General features: G+C 44.5%; 1 gene segment (V, D, J or C); it reads left to right on the plus strand.

Annotated features, from left to right (window-relative positions):
• Positions 1-18,610, plus strand: part of LOC142243940 (T-cell receptor gamma chain C region C7.5-like) — a 29,182-nt gene extending 10,572 nt beyond the window's left edge. The window contains 1 exon segment of the C gene segment in view: positions 17,028-18,610. Coding sequence covers positions 17,028-17,158 — 131 coding nt within the window.
• The last annotated feature ends 674 nt before the right edge of the window (positions 18,611-19,284 follow it).

Here is a 19,284-nt window from a genome sequence, read left to right on the forward strand (position 1 = left end):
GAGTGCTTCATGCAAAGCATCTTTTTCTTTTTCAAAAGGGGGCTCAACCGATGCCAGTCAAGTGGGGTGTGTGTGGCCCAGTTAGTGGAAACGAGGGAGACTGTGGTTGGAGTCCCCTCGCTGTGTCTCTAAAAGAACCAAGATGAACAAGTCATGGCTCTCAGAGGACTTTTCTTCCCCTGGGTCAGCCAGGGGACGGGAAAGGCACGCGTATTTTTGAGAGTGCTTCATGCAAAGCATCTTTTTCTTTTTCAAAAGGGGGCTCAACCGATGCCAGTCAAGTGGGGTGTGTGTGGCCCAGTTAGTGGAAACGAGGGAGACTGTGGTTGGAGTCCCCTCGCTGTGTCTCTAAAAGAACCAAGATGAACAAGTCATGGCTCTCAGAGGACTTTTCTTCCCCTGGGTCAGCCAGGGGACGGGAAAGGCACGCGTATTTTTGAGAGTGCTTCATGCAAAGCATCTTTTTCTTTTTCAAAAGGGGGCTCAAACGATGCCAGTCAAGTGGGGTGTGTGTGGCCCAGTTAGTGGAAACGAGGGAGACTGTGGTTGGAGTCCCCTCGCTGTGTCTCTAAAAGAACCAAGATGAACAAGTCATGGCTCTCAGAGGACTTTTCTTCCCCTTGGTCAGCCAGGGGACGGGAAAGGCACGCGTATTTTTGAGAGTGCTTCATGCAAAGCATCTTTTTCTTTTTCAAAAGGGGGCTCAACCGATGCCAGTCAAGTGGGGTGTGTGTGGCCCAGTTAGTGGAAACGAGGGAGACTGTGGTTGGAGTCCCCTCGCTGTGTCTCTAAAAGAACCAAGATGAACAAGTCATGGCTCTCAGAGGACTTTTCTTCCCCTGGGTCAGCCAGGGGACGGGAAAGGCACGCGTATTTTTGAGAGTGCTTCATGCAAAGCATCTTTTTCTTTTTCAAAAGGGGGCTCAAACGATGCCAGTCAAGTGGGGTGTGTGTGGCCCAGTTAGTGGAAACGAGGGAGACTGTGGTTGGAGTCCCCTCGCTGTGTTTTACATGCTTTTAGAAGGGCATGACATGGCTTGGAGGTTGACTTTCATCATCTGCAAACTGTTGGCTACCAAAATGCTGCCTTTCCAACAAATGTGGTTATAGACAATGAGGAACATACTGATGAAGATGAGACGCAGATACCCGATTGGGATGACAACTTAAATATTCGGTCAGGGCAAGAAGAGGCTCTGTCTGAGGGGGAGGGGAGTGCAAACACAACAATTGATGATGAAGTCCTAGATCCCACCTACTGTCAACCCACAGTCAGACACTCGAGGAGGTCAACAGAGGCGGTGGAGGAGGATGCAACCGACGTCGAAGTAACCTTGCGCCTTCCTGGATACAATCGGAGCACTGGTAGCACGTCTACAACTGCATCCTCAGCCAACACTCTGCCTCTGAGCATTATTCGGGGTGGACCAACAGGTCGCATGGCCTCTAAGCCTTGCCTAGCCTGGTCCTTTTTTGACATAAAAAACGATCGCCCTAATTATGTGATCTGTAACATTTGGCATGGTTATCTTAGTAGAGGTCAAAACCTCAGCAGTTTGACAACTTCTTCCATGAATCGTCACATGAATAAATATCATATGGCCTGGTGGGAAGCTCACTGTGCTGCAATGCGGCCTAGCGGAGCCAACCATCCACCGCCTGCCCCTTCCAGTGCATCCGCGCGCTCGTCATCTTCTAGGACTGTGGGGACAGCTGTCACACCTGTTTTTCCACCCACAACTTCCACCACTGTAAACGCAACAGGCAGTTTGCTTGGTAGGTCGTCAGTTGGTTTGGAAGGGGAAACAAGTGATTGTGTACAGCTCTCTCAAACATCGATAGCACCAACGTTGGATGAAGGCAACATCATGTTTCCGCCTGCACTTTCCTCACAAACCTGCATTTTTCCAGTGACACCCTACTGAACACCGTCTACACACAGCAGCCAGATCTCTGTCCCTCAGATGTGGTCAAATAAAAGGCCACTTCCTGCGACCCATGACAAAGCTAAGAGGTTGACTCTATCCCTCTGTAAGCTGTTGGCTACCGAAATGCTGCCTTTCCGCCTAGTGGACACACAGGATTTTAGAGACCTTATGTCTGTCGCTGTGCCCCAGTACCAGATGCCTAGTCGCCACTACTTCTCTAAGAAAGGTGTGCCCGCGCTACACCAGCATGTCACACACAACATCACCGCTTCCTTGAGAAACTCTGTGTGTGAACGGGTGCATTTCACCACCGATATTTGGACCAGTAAGCATGGACAGGGACGTTACATGTCGCTGACTGGCCACTGGGTAACTATGGTGATAGATGGTGAAGGGTCTGCTGCACAAGTCTTGCCGTCCACACGACTTGTGTGTCAATCCTCTGTCTGTCCAAGTTCCGCCACTGCTTCTGCATCCTCCACCTCATCTGGGTCCTCCACCTCCGCCCCAAGCCTGCCTGGTCAGGCCACCAGCGTTCTCACTGCGCAGAAGGAATCACGCAACCCTCATTACTATGCTGGCAGCAGAGCGCAACGGCATCAGGCGGTCTTTAGCTTGACATGTCTTGGGAATAAGAGTCACACAGCTGAGGAGTTGTGGTCAGCTCTGCGGTCCGAGTTTCATAAATGGTTGTCTCCACTCAACCTGCAGCCTGGTAAGGCCGTGTGCGACAATGCTGCAAACCTGGGTGCGGCACTTCGCCTGGGCAAGGTGACACACGCACCTTGTATGGCTCACGTGTTGAACCTTGTCGTCCAGCAATTTTTAACACACTATCCCGGCCTAGATGGCCTTCTGAACAGGGCACGAAAACTGTCTGCTCACTTCCGCCGTTCAAGCGCCGCAGCTGAGCGACTTGCATCGCTCCAGAAGTCTTTCGGCCTGCCGGTTCATCGCCTGAAATACGATGTGGCGACACGCTGGAATTCAACTCTCCACATGTTACAGCGACTGTGGCAGCACCGCAGAGCCATGGTGCAATACGTCATGACGTATAGCCTGGGCCAACGAGATGCAGAGGTGGGGCAGATCACCCTGATGGAGTGATCTCAGATCAAGGACCTATGCACCCTTCTGCACAGTTTCGACATGGCGACGAATATGTTTAGCGCTGACAATGCCATTATCATCATGACGATTCCAGTCATTTACATGCTGGAGCACACGCTAAACACTATTCGGAGTCAGGGGGTGGGACAACAGGAAGGGGAGGAACTACAGGAGGATTCATATGCGCAAGACACAACAACATCACCAAGGTCCAGATGTTCATCATCACCAACGCGGCAGGCATGGGACCATGGGGGACAGGGATCAACAAGGGCGCATGGTAGCAGGAGAGATGTTGAGGAAGGTGCAGGAGGACATGAAGATATGGAGGACGAACTGTCCATGGACATGGAAGACTCAGCAGATGAGGGGGAGCTTGGTCAAATTTCAGTTGAAAGAGGTTGGGGGGAGATGTCAGAGGAAGAAAGAACGGTTAGCACCTCTATGCCACAAACACAGCGTGGACTTGGTCCGCATGGCTGCGCAAGACACATGAGTGCCTTCTTGTTGCACTACCTCCAACATGACCCTCGTATTGTCAAAATTAGAAGTGATGATGACTACTAGCTTGCCACACTATTAGATCCCCGGTACAAGTCCAAATTTTGTGACATAATTCCACCCATAGAAAGGGACGTACGTATGCAGGAGTATCAGCAGAAGCTGTTACTCGATCTTAGCTCGGCTTTTCCACCAAACAACCATGCAGGTGAAGGGAGTGATTCTTCCAGTTGTAACTTGACAAACATGGGACAGCCTCGTCATCTTCAACAGTCTACCCGTACCAGTAGGACCGGATCTGGTGCTGGTAACAGCAATTTTATGGAATCTTTTAATAATTTTTTTAGACCCTCCTTTGCAAGGCCACCAGAGACAACAAGTCTGACACATAGTCAACGGATGGAGAGGATGATACAGGAGTATCTCCAAATGAACATCGATGCAATGACTTTTCAAATGGAGCCTTGCTCCTTTTGGGCTTGAAATCTAGAAAAATGTCCAGAGCTCTCCAGTTACGCCTTGAAGATTTTGTCGTGTCCAGCTGCCAGCGTTGTGTCTGAACGTGTCTTCAGTGCTGCTGGGTGTGTGCTGACAGATAAGCGCACGCGTCTGTCCAGTGACAATGTGGACAGACTGACGTTCATCAAAATGAACAAGTCATGGATCCAGAAGGAATTTACTACACTTGTGTCATCCTGGGGAGAGTAAATGCTTGTGGATTTGGAATGTGCTTGATGCAAATCAAAACATCCTGTTTGCAACTAGGGCACAAGTGCTGCCACTGAATGGGTGGGTATGTGTGGGGCACAATTTTTGGAAAAAAGGGAGGCTACGCTTGGAGTAACCCTTGCTTACATTGTTTTTAAAAGGAGACAAGATGACCAAGTCATGGTTCAGCAAAGACTTTATCTACCTACCCCGGTGTCATGCTGGGGACGGTTAATTATGGCGTATTTTTGAATGTGCTTGATGCAAATCAAAACATCCTGTTTGCAGCTATGGCACAAGTGCTGCCACTGATGGGGTGTCTGTGTGCCCAATTTTTGGAAAAAAGGTAGACTCCGCTTGGAGTAACCCTTGCTTGCTGTGTTTTTTAAAAATGATACAAGATGAACAGATCTGAAGGCAAGATGAAGGCAACATCATGTCTCCGCCTGCACTTTCCTCACAAACCTGCATTTTTCCAGGGACACCCTACTCAACACCGTCTACAGACAGCAGCCAGATCTCTGTCCCTCAGATGTGGACAAATAAAAGGCCATTTCCTGCGACCCATGACAAAGCTAAGAGGTTGACTTTATCCCTCTGTAAGCTCTTGGCTACGGAAATGCTGCCTTTCCGCATGGTGGACACACAGGATTTTAGAGACCTTATGTCTGTCACTGTGCCCCAGTACCAGATGCCCAGTCGCCACTACTTCTCTAAGAAAGGTGTGCCTGCGCTACACCAGCATGTCGCACACAACATCACCGCTTCCTTGAAAAACTCTGTGTGTGAACAGGTGCATTTCACCACCGATACTTGGACCAGTAAGCATGGATAGGGACGTTACATGTCGCTGACTGGGCACTGGCAAACTATGGTGAGAGATGGAGAAGGGTCTGCTGTACAAGTCTTGCCGTCCCCACGAGTTGTTTCAATCCTTGTTCTGTATGTAGAAGTTAATACACTGCTTCTGCCTCTTCAACCTCGTGTGGGTCCTCCACCTTGGCGCAAACCCTGTGTGGTCAGGCCACCCTTCCTTGCAACTGCGCACAAGGACTACCACACACCTCCTTACTATGCTGGCAGCAGAGCTCAATGCCATCAGGCGGTCAAAGTTTTACTTTGAAATGTATGGGAAATGTGAGTCACACCGCTATTCCAGAGAATAGTAGTCAGGCAGGGTCAAAACATTAATTGAGGAACAGGAACAGAATGGGACGGCCATGACTTAATCAGAAAACAAGCAGAGGTGAAATGCGGATCGGCCAACAAGGTACATAAACAGCAAGCAGGAAAAGTAGTCAGGTAACAAGCACACAAAATCATAAAACTGAACTGGGGGTAAAATTAACCAGAGGTTCATAGCTATGTCTGGCAGTGGTCTGCAGACAGGATGGGCATAAAAAAGGGTGTGGTGTCTTCACATTGGTTGTAGCTGAATGATGGTATTTCATCTGTGAGATACCCACCAGCTACATTCAGCCAGAGATTCTGCATCTGTCAAGGTAATGCAGCCCAGTGGGTGAGCATAACCTGCGTCCACCTGCGCCGCTGGCATCGACTCCTCTCCCATCATCAGCACTATGCATGAAAGGAACACGTTGTCACCTGGCGACTGGAGTACAAATTGCCGGAGCGGACTCCGTTGGTGACTTAACAGCCGTGTGCGTCAATGATGCAAACCTGGCTGCGGGCCATCCTCAGGGCAATGTGACACACGTGCCTTGTATGGCTCACGTGTTGAATCTGATTCTCCAGCAATTTTTAAAACACCATCACGGCCTACATGGCCTTGTGCAGCGTGCACGCTCGCTATGTGCTCACTTCCATCGTGCGCACACAGCAGCTCCACAACTTTCATCACTCCGGAAGTCTTAGGGTCTGGCAGTTAAACGCCGGAAATGCGATGTTCTGACACGCAGGAATTGGAATCTGCACATGTTGCAGCGTGTGTGGCAGCACCGCAGAGCCCTGCTGAAATACGGTATGACATATAGCCTGGGATAACTTGATCAAGAGGTGGTGCAGATCACGCTGCTGGAGTGGTGTCAGATCAAGGACCTATGCACCCTGCTACACAGTTCACAAATGTCGACGAAGATGTTTAGCACTGGCAATGTCATTCTCAGCGTGACAATTCTGGTCATCTACATGATGGAGCACACTGTAATTATTATTCGGAGTCAGGTGTTGGGACAAGAGGAAGGGGAGGAAGTACAGGAGGAGTCATATGCGGAAGGGATAACAAGATCTACGAGGTCCAGATGGTCAGCGGCACCTATGCGGCAGTCATGGTGAGGGAGAGGGATTAACAAGGGCGCATAGTATCAGCAAAAAGTGTTGATGAAAGTGCAGGAGCCCATGAAGAAATGGAGGACGAACTGGCGATGGGCATGGAAGACTCAGCAGATGAGTGAGAGCTTGCTCACATTTCGGTTGTGCGAGGTAGTGGGCAGAGGGCAGAGGAAGGATGCACGATTCTCACCTCTCTGCCACCAACACACCAAGGACTTGGTCCTCCTGGATGCACAAGACACATGAGCGCCTTCTTGCTGCACTACCTACATAACCCTCGGATTGTATGAATTTGAAGTAATCCTGAATACTGGGTTGCCACACTGTTAGATCCCCGGTACAAGACAAAATTTGGCGAACTAATTCCTGCCATAGAAATAGACGCACGTATACAGGAGTATCTGCAGAATGTGGTACGCAATCTTAGATCTACTTTTCCACTAAACACCAGTGCTGCACAGAGTGAATCTCAACGCTTTGTCATGGATAGGAGGAAATGGTCTTTTACTTGTCCACATGGGAGGGACCGAGGGATGGCTGCTGTGCTGAGATGGCGTTGAGTACGGTGTCCCTGCACAGTTGCACTTTTGGTCATATCCCAAAATGAGTTGAAAAAGGACAGATGCTGTTGGAAAGGGGAACAGGTGTGTTGGAAAGGGGAAAAAAGTTTTGGTCCGTGGATTTGGTGGTTAAGCAACTGTAACATTTGCTGAAGAAACAACATCTGTTACAGTGGGACTGGCAGATTTGGATAAAGTGGTATATAATCTGTGACCGCTATATAACGAAAATTAATAAGAAAAGAAAGAGAAAGGTATATATCCCCATCAGCAGTCAGTGTCCACCGTGCTCCCAGTTGGAAAAGGAGAGGTTGGCAACTTGAAGGTTTGGTGGAGGATACAGAGCTGTGTGGCTATGAAACTAATAGTAGCCTGAACCGAGTTAGACGCCATTTGGATCTGGAGACTGTGAGCCCTGTTAACGTCACAGGGTCCACATGCCCACCCAGCCCAGGAACTCCCTGTTAACAACACAGGGGCCATTGAGTACGCTGACCGTGTGCGTAGGGGGCACACCTGTGGACAGCAGGCGCATCAGCAGCAGCAGGCCTGTTAATGCCACTGGGCTGCACAAGCAGGACTGTTAGGACAGGAGCTGGTCTTAACCGTTCTGCGTTACCAACTGTGGTGGTGGCCTGCATCCACCACCCTATCCCTGCCTACCTCTGGCCTAAAGCCGCAATGGGTTCAACACATGGAGGTGTGCTCTTTCGGAGCATAATAGAAGACTGCGCACCTCCTTGTTGGCTCCAGCCCCTTTTATAACCTGGGTCTGCCCCAAACCAGGGTGAACCACAATGCACCTCCTGGAGACAAAAGTAGAGTGACACGTCATCAGTGGCATAACTAGCGTCCTATTTGGAAACGCAACTTCAATTATGACCTCATGGCTGCCATGACCCAAACACCTCACCAGTCATCGTCTGACCATCAATAATGCGGTGACAAGTCATAGGTGTGGGCCTCTGCAAGCCATTTGGGAGGACACCTGATGCCCTGTGGTCTATATGGGACCCCCACATCAGGGCCAGGGCCAAACAGTTCATTACCGGACCTAGTCTCTGATGCAGGAAGTGCCTGAGCATGCTCAGTAGCATGAAATACAGTCTCTGAAAAAAGACTATCAGCTTTAGCATGGTGTCTAGGCACAAAACAGGACTTAGACCCGGCACGGAATGCAAGCACCTGTGCTAAGAGGCTTTTCACACTTAGTGTGGGAGCATGCGCTGTATCCCGAAAAGAAGACTTAGCGTCAGGAATAACACAGTCAGGCTGAGCATACTCACTACGCGAAACACTGTAATTATGCTGCAGCTGGGGTACATCGGCACACGCATGCGCACTAGCTGACTCTCCACACTTAGACGTGGAGGGGAAATTTGTCTTGGAGATGCTGTCTATGAACAGAAGGAAAAGCTAAAGGAAGCCTGACTTTCTATCCCTCCGAATTATGAAATGCATCAATGAATTCCATGAGTTTGCTATAACATTAGCGTATCAAAATGTGCATGAGGGTGTGATGTAGAGGTGCTAGAAATAGCTTGTCACCAGTGGGGCACTAATGGAATACAACAGCCAGTTCTATGATGCCACTAAATGGCAGTATTTTGTGCTATCATTATAGCTTATTAAAAACAGAGCAGGAGGTTGTCATGCAGAGGTGCTGCACATAGATTTGCAGTAGTGTGAATAGACAAAAGTACAATAGCCACGTTTAGGATACAACTAGGTACAGTGAGTGTTTGCTAGTATAATGGCTGAGTTTAAAAAAGTTTGAGTGTGCAATGCAGGCAGACATGCTGCAAATATGTTTACAATAGTGTGAATAGACAAAAGTACAATAGCCACGTTTAGGATACAACTAGGTACAGTGAGTGTTTGCTAGTATAATGGCTGAGTTTAAAAAAGTTAGAGTGTGCAATGCAGGCAGACGTGCTGCAAATAACGTTCCAATACTGTGAATAGACAAAAGTACAATAGCCACGTTTAGGATACAACTAGGTACAGTGAGTGATTGCTAGTATAATGGCTGAGTTAAAAAAAGTTAGAGTGTGCAATGCAGGCAGACGTGCTGCAAATATCGTTCCAATACTGTGAATTGACAAAAGTACAATAGCCACGTTTAGGATACAACTAGGTACACTGAGTGTTTGCTAGTATAATGGCTGAGTTTAAAAAAGTTTGAGTGTGCAATGCAGGCAGACATGCTGCAAATATGTTTACAATAGTGTGAATAGACAAAAGTACAATAGCCACGTTTAGGATGCCACTAGGTACACTGAGTGTTTGCTAGTATAATGGCTGAGTTTAAAAAAGTTAGAGTGTGCAATGCAGGCAGACGTGCTGCAAATATCGTTCCAATACTGTGAATTGACAAAAGTACAATAGCCACGTTTAGGATACAACTAGGTACACTGAGTGTTTGCTAGTATAATGGCTGAGTTTAAAAAAGTTTGAGTGTGCAATGCAGGCAGACATGCTGCAAATATGTTTACAATAGTGTGAATAGACAAAAGTACAATAGCCACGTTTAGGATGCCACTAGGTACACTGAGTGTTTGCTAGTATAATGGCTGAGTTTAAAAAGGTTTGAGTGTGCAATGCAGGCAGACGTGCTGCAAATATCGTTCCAATACTGTGAATTGACAAAAGTACAATAGCCACGTTTAGGATACAACTAGGTACAGTGACTGTTTGCTAGTATAATGGCTGAGTTTAAAAAAGTTAGAGTGTGCAATGCAGGCAGACGTGCTGCAAATAACGTTCCAATACTGTGAATAGACAAAAGTACAATAGCCACGTTTAGGATGCCACTAGGTACACTGACTGTTTGCTAGTATAATGGCTGAGTTTAAAAAAGTTAGAGTGTGCAATGCAGGCAGACATGCTGCAAATATGTTTACAATAGTGTGAATAGACAAAAGTACAATAGCCACGTTTAGGATGCCACTAGGTACACTGACTGTTTGCTAGTATAATGGCTGAGTTTAAAAAAGTTAGAGTGTGCAATGCAGGCAGACGTGCTGCAAATATCGTTCCAATACTGTGAATTGACAAAAGTACAATAGCCACGTTTAGGATACAACTAGGTACAGTGAGTGTTTGCTAGTATAATGGCTGAGTTTAAAAAAGTTAGAGTGTGCAATGCAGGCAGACGTGCTGCAAATATGTTTACAATAGTGTGAATAGACAAAAGTACAATAGCCACGTTTAGGATGCCACTAGGTACACTGAGTGTTTGCTAGTATAATGGCTGAGTTTAAAAAAGTTAGAGTGTGCAATGCAGGCAGACGTGCTGCAAATATCGTTCCAATACTGTGAATTGACAAAAGTACAATAGCCACGTTTAGGATACAACTAGGTACAGTGAGTGTTTGCTAGTATAATGGCTGAGTTTAAAAAAGTTAGAGTGTGCAATGCAGGCAGACGTGCTGCAAATAACGTTCCAATACTGTGAATAGACAAAAGTACAATAGCCACGTTTAGGATACAACTAGGTACAGTGAGTGATTGCTAGTATAATGGCTGAGTTAAAAAAAGTTAGAGTGTGCAATGCAGGCAGACGTGCTGCAAATATCGTTCCAATACTGTGAATTGACAAAAGTACAATAGCCACGTTTAGGATACAATTAGGTACACTGAGTGTTTGCTAGTATAATGGCTGAGTTTAAAAAAGTTGGAGTGTGCAATGCAGGCAGACGTGCTCTGCAAATGTCTTTGCACTAGTGGGACTATAGCAAAGTCCAATAGCCACGTTTAGGATGCCACTAGGTACACTGAGTGTTTGCTAGTAAAATGCCTTAGTTTAAAAAAGTTGGAGTGTGCAATGCAGGCAGACGTGCTCTGCAAATGTCTTTGCACTAGTGGGACTATAGCAAAGTCCAATAGCCACGTTTAGGATGCCACTAGGTACACTGAGTGTTTGCTAGTAAAATGGCTTAGTTTAAAAAAGTTGGAGTGTGCAATGCAGGCAGACGTGCTCTGCAAATGTCTTTGCACTAGTGGGACTATAGCAAACTCCAATAGCCACGTTTAGGATGCCACTAGGTACACTGAGTGTTTGCTAGTCTAATGGCTTAGTTATAATGAGTTGGAGTGTGCAATGCAGGCAGACGTGCTCTGCAAATGTCTTTGCACTAGTGGGACTATAGCAAAGTCCAATAGCCACGTTTAGGATGCCACTAGGTACACTGAGTGTTTGCTAGTAAAATGGCTTAGTTTAAAAAAGTTGGAGTGTGCAATGCAGGCAGACGTGCTCTGCAAATGTCTTTGCACTAGTGGGACTATAGCAAACTCCAATAGCCACGTTTAGGATGCCACTAGGTACACTGACTGTTTGCTAGTATAATGGCTGAGTTTAAAAAAGTTAGAGTGTGCAATGCAGGCAGACATGCTGCAAATATGTTTACAATAGTGTGAATAGACAAAAGTACAATAGCCACGTTTAGGATGCCACTAGGTACACTGACTGTTTGCTAGTATAATGGCTGAGTTTAAAAAAGTTAGAGTGTGCAATGCAGGCAGACGTGCTGCAAATATCGTTCCAATACTGTGAATTGACAAAAGTACAATAGCCACGTTTAGGATACAACTAGGTACACTGAGTGTTTGCTAGTATAATGGCTGAGTTTAAAAAAGTTTGAGTGTGCAATGCAGGCAGACATGCTGCAAATATGTTTACAATAGTGTGAATAGACAAAAGTACAATAGCCACGTTTAGGATGCCACTAGGTACACTGAGTGTTTGCTAGTATAATGGCTGAGTTTAAAAAAGTTAGAGTGTGCAATGCAGGCAGACATGCTGCAAATATGTTTACAATAGTGTGAATAGACAAAAGTACAATAGCCACGTTTAGGATGCCACTAGGTACACTGACTGTTTGCTAGTATAATGGCTGAGTTTAAAAAAGTTAGAGTGTGCAATGCAGGCAGACGTGCTGCAAATATCGTTCCAATACTGTGAATTGACAAAAGTACAATAGCCACGTTTAGGATACAACTAGGTACAGTGAGTGTTTGCTAGTATAATGGCTGAGTTTAAAAAAGTTAGAGTGTGCAATGCAGGCAGACGTGCTGCAAATAACGTTCCAATACTGTGAATAGACAAAAGTACAATAGCCACGTTTAGGATACAACTAGGTACAGTGAGTGATTGCTAGTATAATGGCTGAGTTAAAAAAAGTTAGAGTGTGCAATGCAGGCAGACGTGCTGCAAATATCGTTCCAATACTGTGAATTGACAAAAGTACAATAGCCACGTTTAGGATACAATTAGGTACACTGAGTGTTTGCTAGTATAATGGCTGAGTTTAAAAAAGTTGGAGTGTGCAATGCAGGCAGACGTGCTCTGCAAATGTCTTTGCACTAGTGGGACTATAGCAAAGTCCAATAGCCACGTTTAGGATGCCACTAGGTACACTGAGTGTTTGCTAGTAAAATGCCTTAGTTTAAAAAAGTTGGAGTGTGCAATGCAGGCAGACGTGCTCTGCAAATGTCTTTGCACTAGTGGGACTATAGCAAAGTCCAATAGCCACGTTTAGGATGCCACTAGGTACACTGAGTGTTTGCTAGTAAAATGGCTTAGTTTAAAAAAGTTGGAGTGTGCAATGCAGGCAGACGTGCTCTGCAAATGTCTTTGCACTAGTGGGACTATAGCAAACTCCAATAGCCACGTTTAGGATGCCACTAGGTACACTGAGTGTTTGCTAGTCTAATGGCTTAGTTATAATGAGTTGGAGTGTGCAATGCAGGCAGACGTGCTCTGCAAATGTCTTTGCACTAGTGGGACTATAGCAAACTCCAATAGCCACGTTTAGGATGCCACTAGGTACACTGAGTGTTTGCTAGTCTAATGGCTTAGTTATAATGAGTTGGAGTGTGCAATGCAGGCAGACGTGCTCTGCAAATGTCTTTGCACTAGTGGGACTATAGCAAAGTCCAATAGCCACGTTTAGGATACAACTAGGTACACTGAGTGTTTGCTAGTAAAATGGCTTAGTTTAAAAAAGTTGGAGTGTGCAATGCAGGCAGACGTGCTCTGCAAATGTCTTTGCACTAGTGGGACTATAGCAAACTCCAATAGCCACGTTTAGGATGCCACTAGGTACACTGAGTGTTTGCTAGTCTAATGGCTTAGTTATAATGAGTTGGAGTGTGCAATGCAGGCAGACGTGCTCTGCAAATGTCTTTGCACTAGTGGGACTATAGCAAAGTCCAATAGCCACGTTTAGGATGCCACTAGGTACACTGAGTGTTTGCTAGTAAAATGGCTTAGTTTAAAAAAGTTGGAGTGTGCAATGCAGGCAGACGTGCTCTGCAAATGTCTTTGCACTAGTGGGACTATAGCAAACTCCAATAGCCACGTTTAGGATGCCACTAGGTACACTGACTGTTTGCTAGTATAATGGCTGAGTTTAAAAAAGTTAGAGTGTGCAATGCAGGCAGACATGCTGCAAATATGTTTACAATAGTGTGAATAGACAAAAGTACAATAGCCACGTTTAGGATGCCACTAGGTACACTGAGTGTTTGCTAGTATAATGGCTGAGTTTAAAAAAGTTTGAGTGTGCAATGCAGGCAGACATGCTGCAAATATGTTTACAATAGTGTGAATAGACAAAAGTACAATAGCCACGTTTAGGATGCCACTAGGTACACTGACTGTTTGCTAGTATAATGGCTGAGTTTAAAAAAGTTAGAGTGTGCAATGCAGGCAGACGTGCTGCAAATATCGTTCCAATACTGTGAATTGACAAAAGTACAATAGCCACGTTTAGGATACAACTAGGTACACTGAGTGTTTGCTAGTATAATGGCTGAGTTTAAAAAAGTTTGAGTGTGCAATGCAGGCAGACATGCTGCAAATATGTTTACAATAGTGTGAATAGACAAAAGTACAATAGCCACGTTTAGGATGCCACTAGGTACACTGAGTGTTTGCTAGTATAATGGCTGAGTTTAAAAAAGTTAGATTGTGCAATGCAGGCAGACATGCTGCAAATATGTTTACAATAGTGTGAATAGACAAAAGTACAATAGCCACGTTTAGGATGCCACTAGGTACACTGACTGTTTGCTAGTATAATGGCTGAGTTTAAAAAAGTTAGAGTGTGCAATGCAGGCAGACGTGCTGCAAATATCGTTCCAATACTGTGAATTGACAAAAGTACAATAGCCACGTTTAGGATACAACTAGGTACAGTGAGTGTTTGCTAGTATAATGGCTGAGTTTAAAAAAGTTAGAGTGTGCAATGCAGGCAGACGTGCTGCAAATAACGTTCCAATACTGTGAATAGACAAAAGTACAATAGCCACGTTTAGGATACAACTAGGTACAGTGAGTGATTGCTAGTATAATGGCTGAGTTAAAAAAAGTTAGAGTGTGCAATGCAGGCAGACGTGCTGCAAATATCGTTCCAATACTGTGAATTGACAAAAGTACAATAGCCACGTTTAGGATACAATTAGGTACACTGAGTGTTTGCTAGTATAATGGCTGAGTTTAAAAAAGTTGGAGTGTGCAATGCAGGCAGACGTGCTCTGCAAATGTCTTTGCACTAGTGGGACTATAGCAAAGTCCAATAGCCACGTTTAGGATGCCACTAGGTACACTGAGTGTTTGCTAGTAAAATGCCTTAGTTTAAAAAAGTTGGAGTGTGCAATGCAGGCAGACGTGCTCTGCAAATGTCTTTGCACTAGTGGGACTATAGCAAAGTCCAATAGCCACGTTTAGGATGCCACTAGGTACACTGAGTGTTTGCTAGTAAAATGGCTTAGTTTAAAAAAGTTGGAGTGTGCAATGCAGGCAGACGTGCTCTGCAAATGTCTTTGCACTAGTGGGACTATAGCAAACTCCAATAGCCACGTTTAGGATGCCACTAGGTACACTGAGTGTTTGCTAGTCTAATGGCTTAGTTATAATGAGTTGGAGTGTGCAATGCAGGCAGACATGCTCTGCAAATGTCTTTGCACTAGTGGGACTATAGCAAAGTCCAATAGCCACGTTTAGGATGCCACTAGGTACACTGAGTGTTTGCTAGTAAAATGGCTTAGTTTAAAAAAGTTGGAGTGTGCAATGCAGGCAGACGTGCTCTGCAAATGTCTTTGCTCTAGTGGGACTATAGCAAAGTCCAATAGCCACGTTTAGGATGCCACTAGGTACACTGAGTGTTTGCTAGGAAAATGGCTTAGTTTAAAAAAGTTGGAGTGTGCAATGCAGGCAGACGTGCTCTGCAGATGTCTTTGCACTAGTGGGACTATAGCAAAGTCCAATAGCCACAGATAGGATGACACTAGGTACACTGAGTGTTTGCTAGTCTAATGGCTTAGTTATAATGAGTTGGAGTGTGCAGAGGACAAGAGGGTACAGTGGCAGGATTGTGGTGCTCTGGGTAGAGGAATGGAAGCCTGCCTTTCTATTCTCTCCTAATGGTGAAATGCAGGGAGGAAATCCCTGACCTTGGCTACACAGACGCTGTTGCTGTTTGCAGGACCTGTCACCTATGGCTCTCTGACCCTGCCGGTTTGAGCCCTTAAAAGGACTGCTATAAAGTGCTCTCCCTAAGCTGTCTAACGCTGTGTATGCAGCGCATACAGCTGTATCGGCTATAGGACTCAGGAGGACGGAGCTGCGACAGTGATGTCTGACACCAAAGACGCAGAAGGCAGATAATGACGTCCTGGAAGAAAATGTCCGGTTTTATAATGCAGGGACATGTGACATGGACATCCTATCACACATGCCGTTGCTTCTCTGGCTCAAAGTCCACTTAGCTGTGTGTGTGTCTGGGATTGGCTGACATGCTGGCCCGCCCCACAAGACGCGCGCGCTTAGGGAAGGAAGACAAGAAAAAAAAAAAAAAAATGGCGATCGCCATTATACAAACAGCAGTCATCTGAAGGCGCTGTTCACGCACACTATACACTGAAATGTGATAATAGTGTGATTCACAGAGTGACTTACACTATTACAGCAGAAACCAAGCTATGATTTAGCTTGTTTTTTGCTGCTAGAACCGTTCTCGAACGTTTCTAGAACTATCGAGCTTTTGCAAAAAGCTCGAGTTCTAGTTCGATCTAGAACATGCCCCAAAATCACTCGAGCCTAGAACTGGAGAACCACGAACCACGAACCGCGCTCAACTCTAGTGTGTATATAAAGCCCACAGCAGTTTCTATATATATGTAGGTGTATACAGCCTGCAACAGTCACTATTTTATTTATATATATATATATATATATATATATAATTATATACACATACACATATGCAGCCTGTGTAGTCACATATGCAGGGCGTTTTCCAAGAGTGGGAGGTGGGGCTGTGGAATGTTTGAGGGGTGGAGGCGGGGCTGCGGCATGAGCACATTCTGAACTGGGCCCAAAAATGTTGCCAGTATGGGGCCCTGAAATTCCTGGTGACAGCCCTAAGTAGACCTGCAAGAGAGCGGGCTCAGTGGGGATTGGATGGCTGAAAGACCCCCCCTCCTGTCCAGTGAGCCATTGGTTCCTCTCCCAGGCTGCCTGACAAAATTAAGTTCGGCTTTCCGGTAGCTTCTAAAGACTGGTAAAGAAAAAAAAACCATGAAGGGTATTTTTTACTGCCAGATGCTATAGCAGCAGAAAAAAAACACAAGCTTTTTGCTATCTGTGAATTTACAGACTGTTGGCAACTTTGACATGGGGCCCCCCAGCTCACAGGCTACATGGTTACTGAATGGTCTGCCGCTGTGTGGTGCATGCCCCTGCTGTCACGTGTGGGTTAGGAAACCAGCAGCTGGTTCATGAATTCTTGTCCATACTCAGACTGTGACATATGGATGTGGGAATGCAACATAAAGGACTTGAGGGAAAAAGCTGGTCATACCCTAAAAACATTACAATATAAAACAATTCAAACTAACAGACTCATATTTTTTTATCTTGCAGGTGGTAGAATTGAAGCAGAAAAAAAAACTATAATCATTCGGACGGCACAGCTCATCTACGCTCTACTACTCTTAAAAGGCTTCATGTATTCTCCACTCCTGCTGTTCTTTACTTATAAAGCCCCAGAATGAATACTTTCTTCTAAATTCAATACATAAAGAATAAAAAAAAAGCTTGTTGGTTAAAGAGGAGCAATGGCTGGATTTTCTAAGTTAAAACTGAGTACATCCTCCAGTTGGCGCTGCTCCACTGATTTTGGAACAGTTTCTCTTTTTCTTACGTGCCCATCAAAAGTCATGTTCTCGAGTAATATTGGTGCAAATTCTATTATCAACCAATTGTGCATATACCACAGAACGTCATTGTGAGCATGACTGTGTTTTGATTGATCAACATCACAGACGAAAAAACAAATGATCAAAGAGAAGTTTTGTTTTATACGTCCAGTAAGCTGAAAGGGAAATTTGCACCGCTGTTTCTAGGGGGCATAAATTTGGACCTGTTAAAAAACTGCTCTAGAATCAATGGATCAGCACCAACTGGAGGAAGTAATCTGATTAAATGAATTACATCTAGTGAAAGATTCTCTTTAAGATAAAAATAAACTTGCTTCTGAGTTATGCAGTACTGTTACACTTCTATATGTACTATTAATAAATACCAAATATACTGTTATTAAAAATATCATTTAATAAAATGTCATTGGTAATCAGTATATCTGTAAAACACAGCATAACACAACACATAATATTATATGTCAGTAAAAGGGATATTTTCAAACAATTAAATTCAAGAATTATATAGAAATTACAAAGAATAATTCTAATAGTTACACCAACTACCACATATGTGTGACTGTGACTCAGCTGATCTTTAATTTTCCTTTAACTCCTTTACCATCATTCAATATTACATATTTCGTTTTCATTTTAACTCCCCTTCTTCCTAGAACCAGAGCATTTATATTTTTCCATCAATATAACCATTTGAGGGCTTGTTTTTTGTGGGACGAGTTGTACTTTTGAATGACATAATTTTTTTTTGCCACATATTGTACTGGAAAACACAAACAAAATCCAAGTGCGGTGAAATTGTAAAAAAAAGTTCAATTCCACAATTGTTTTTTATTTACCATGTTCAGTATATTTCCTGGCAATATGATTCCCCTGCTCAGTACGAGTTTGTAGATAGCAAAAATGTATAGTTTTATTTTTATTTAATTGGTGAAAAAATGTTCAGAAATATGTAAAAAAGAAAAACTGAGCTTTTGTCGCCATTTTCCAAGACCCATACCGTTCTCATTTTTTGGGAATTGGAGTTGTGTGGGGTCATATTTTTTTACGTCTTGAGCTGATATTTTTAATTATACAAAGTTTTGGTTCTATGCATTGTTGATCACCTCTTATTGCATTGAAATGTTGCGGTGACAAAAAAAAACAAACTAATTCTTGCCTTTTTGATTTTTTTTTCTCAACTAGGCAATTTTTTAAAATGCTTTATTTTCAATGGGGCAGAAGGGGGATGATTTGAACTTTTATGTTTTTTATTTTTTCTTATTTTCTTTTTAAACTTTTAGCTGATTCTGTCCGATTGCTTCTGCTGTAAAGAGCCGTGCTTCAACATTGCTCTGAACACCAGAAATGCTGATCTCCTGCGAGTGTTGGCGCTCTGTGAGATATAATAAAATATTTACAAAAATGTGATGGGGTGTACTCACTTTTCTGATATACTGTATACATACTGTATCTATCCACTGAGCAAAAATATAAACACAACAGTTTTGTTTTTGCTCCCATTATTCATAAGCTGAAATAAAAGATCTAAGATTATATCTATATATACAAAAGGCCTTTTATAGTCCAGGCTGCACTCCAGAGCTCAGATGAGAGCTCCGGAGTTCAATCCAGTTAACCGCAGCCAGGAGTGGTATTACTGGAGGTTCCTCCAGTAGCCAATCCAACACTGCTTGCATGGCCAGCATACTGACCAGACATGTCCCCATTGAGCATGTTTGGGATGCTTTGGATCGGCATATATGATAGCGTGTTCAAGTTCCTGCCAATATCCAGCACCTTCGCACAGCCATGGAAGAGGAGCGGGTCAACATTCCACAAGCCACAATCAACAACCTAATCAACGCTATGTGAAGGAGATTGCACTGCATGAAGCAAGTAGTGGTCACACCAGATACTGACTGTTTTTTTGACCCTCCCCCTGGACCCGCCCAATACTGTAAAACCATAAATTTTAAATTGGC

Source organism: Anomaloglossus baeobatrachus, chromosome 6 (genome assembly GCF_048569485.1).
Source record: "Anomaloglossus baeobatrachus isolate aAnoBae1 chromosome 6, aAnoBae1.hap1, whole genome shotgun sequence".
NCBI lineage: Eukaryota > Metazoa > Chordata > Amphibia > Anura > Aromobatidae > Anomaloglossus > Anomaloglossus baeobatrachus.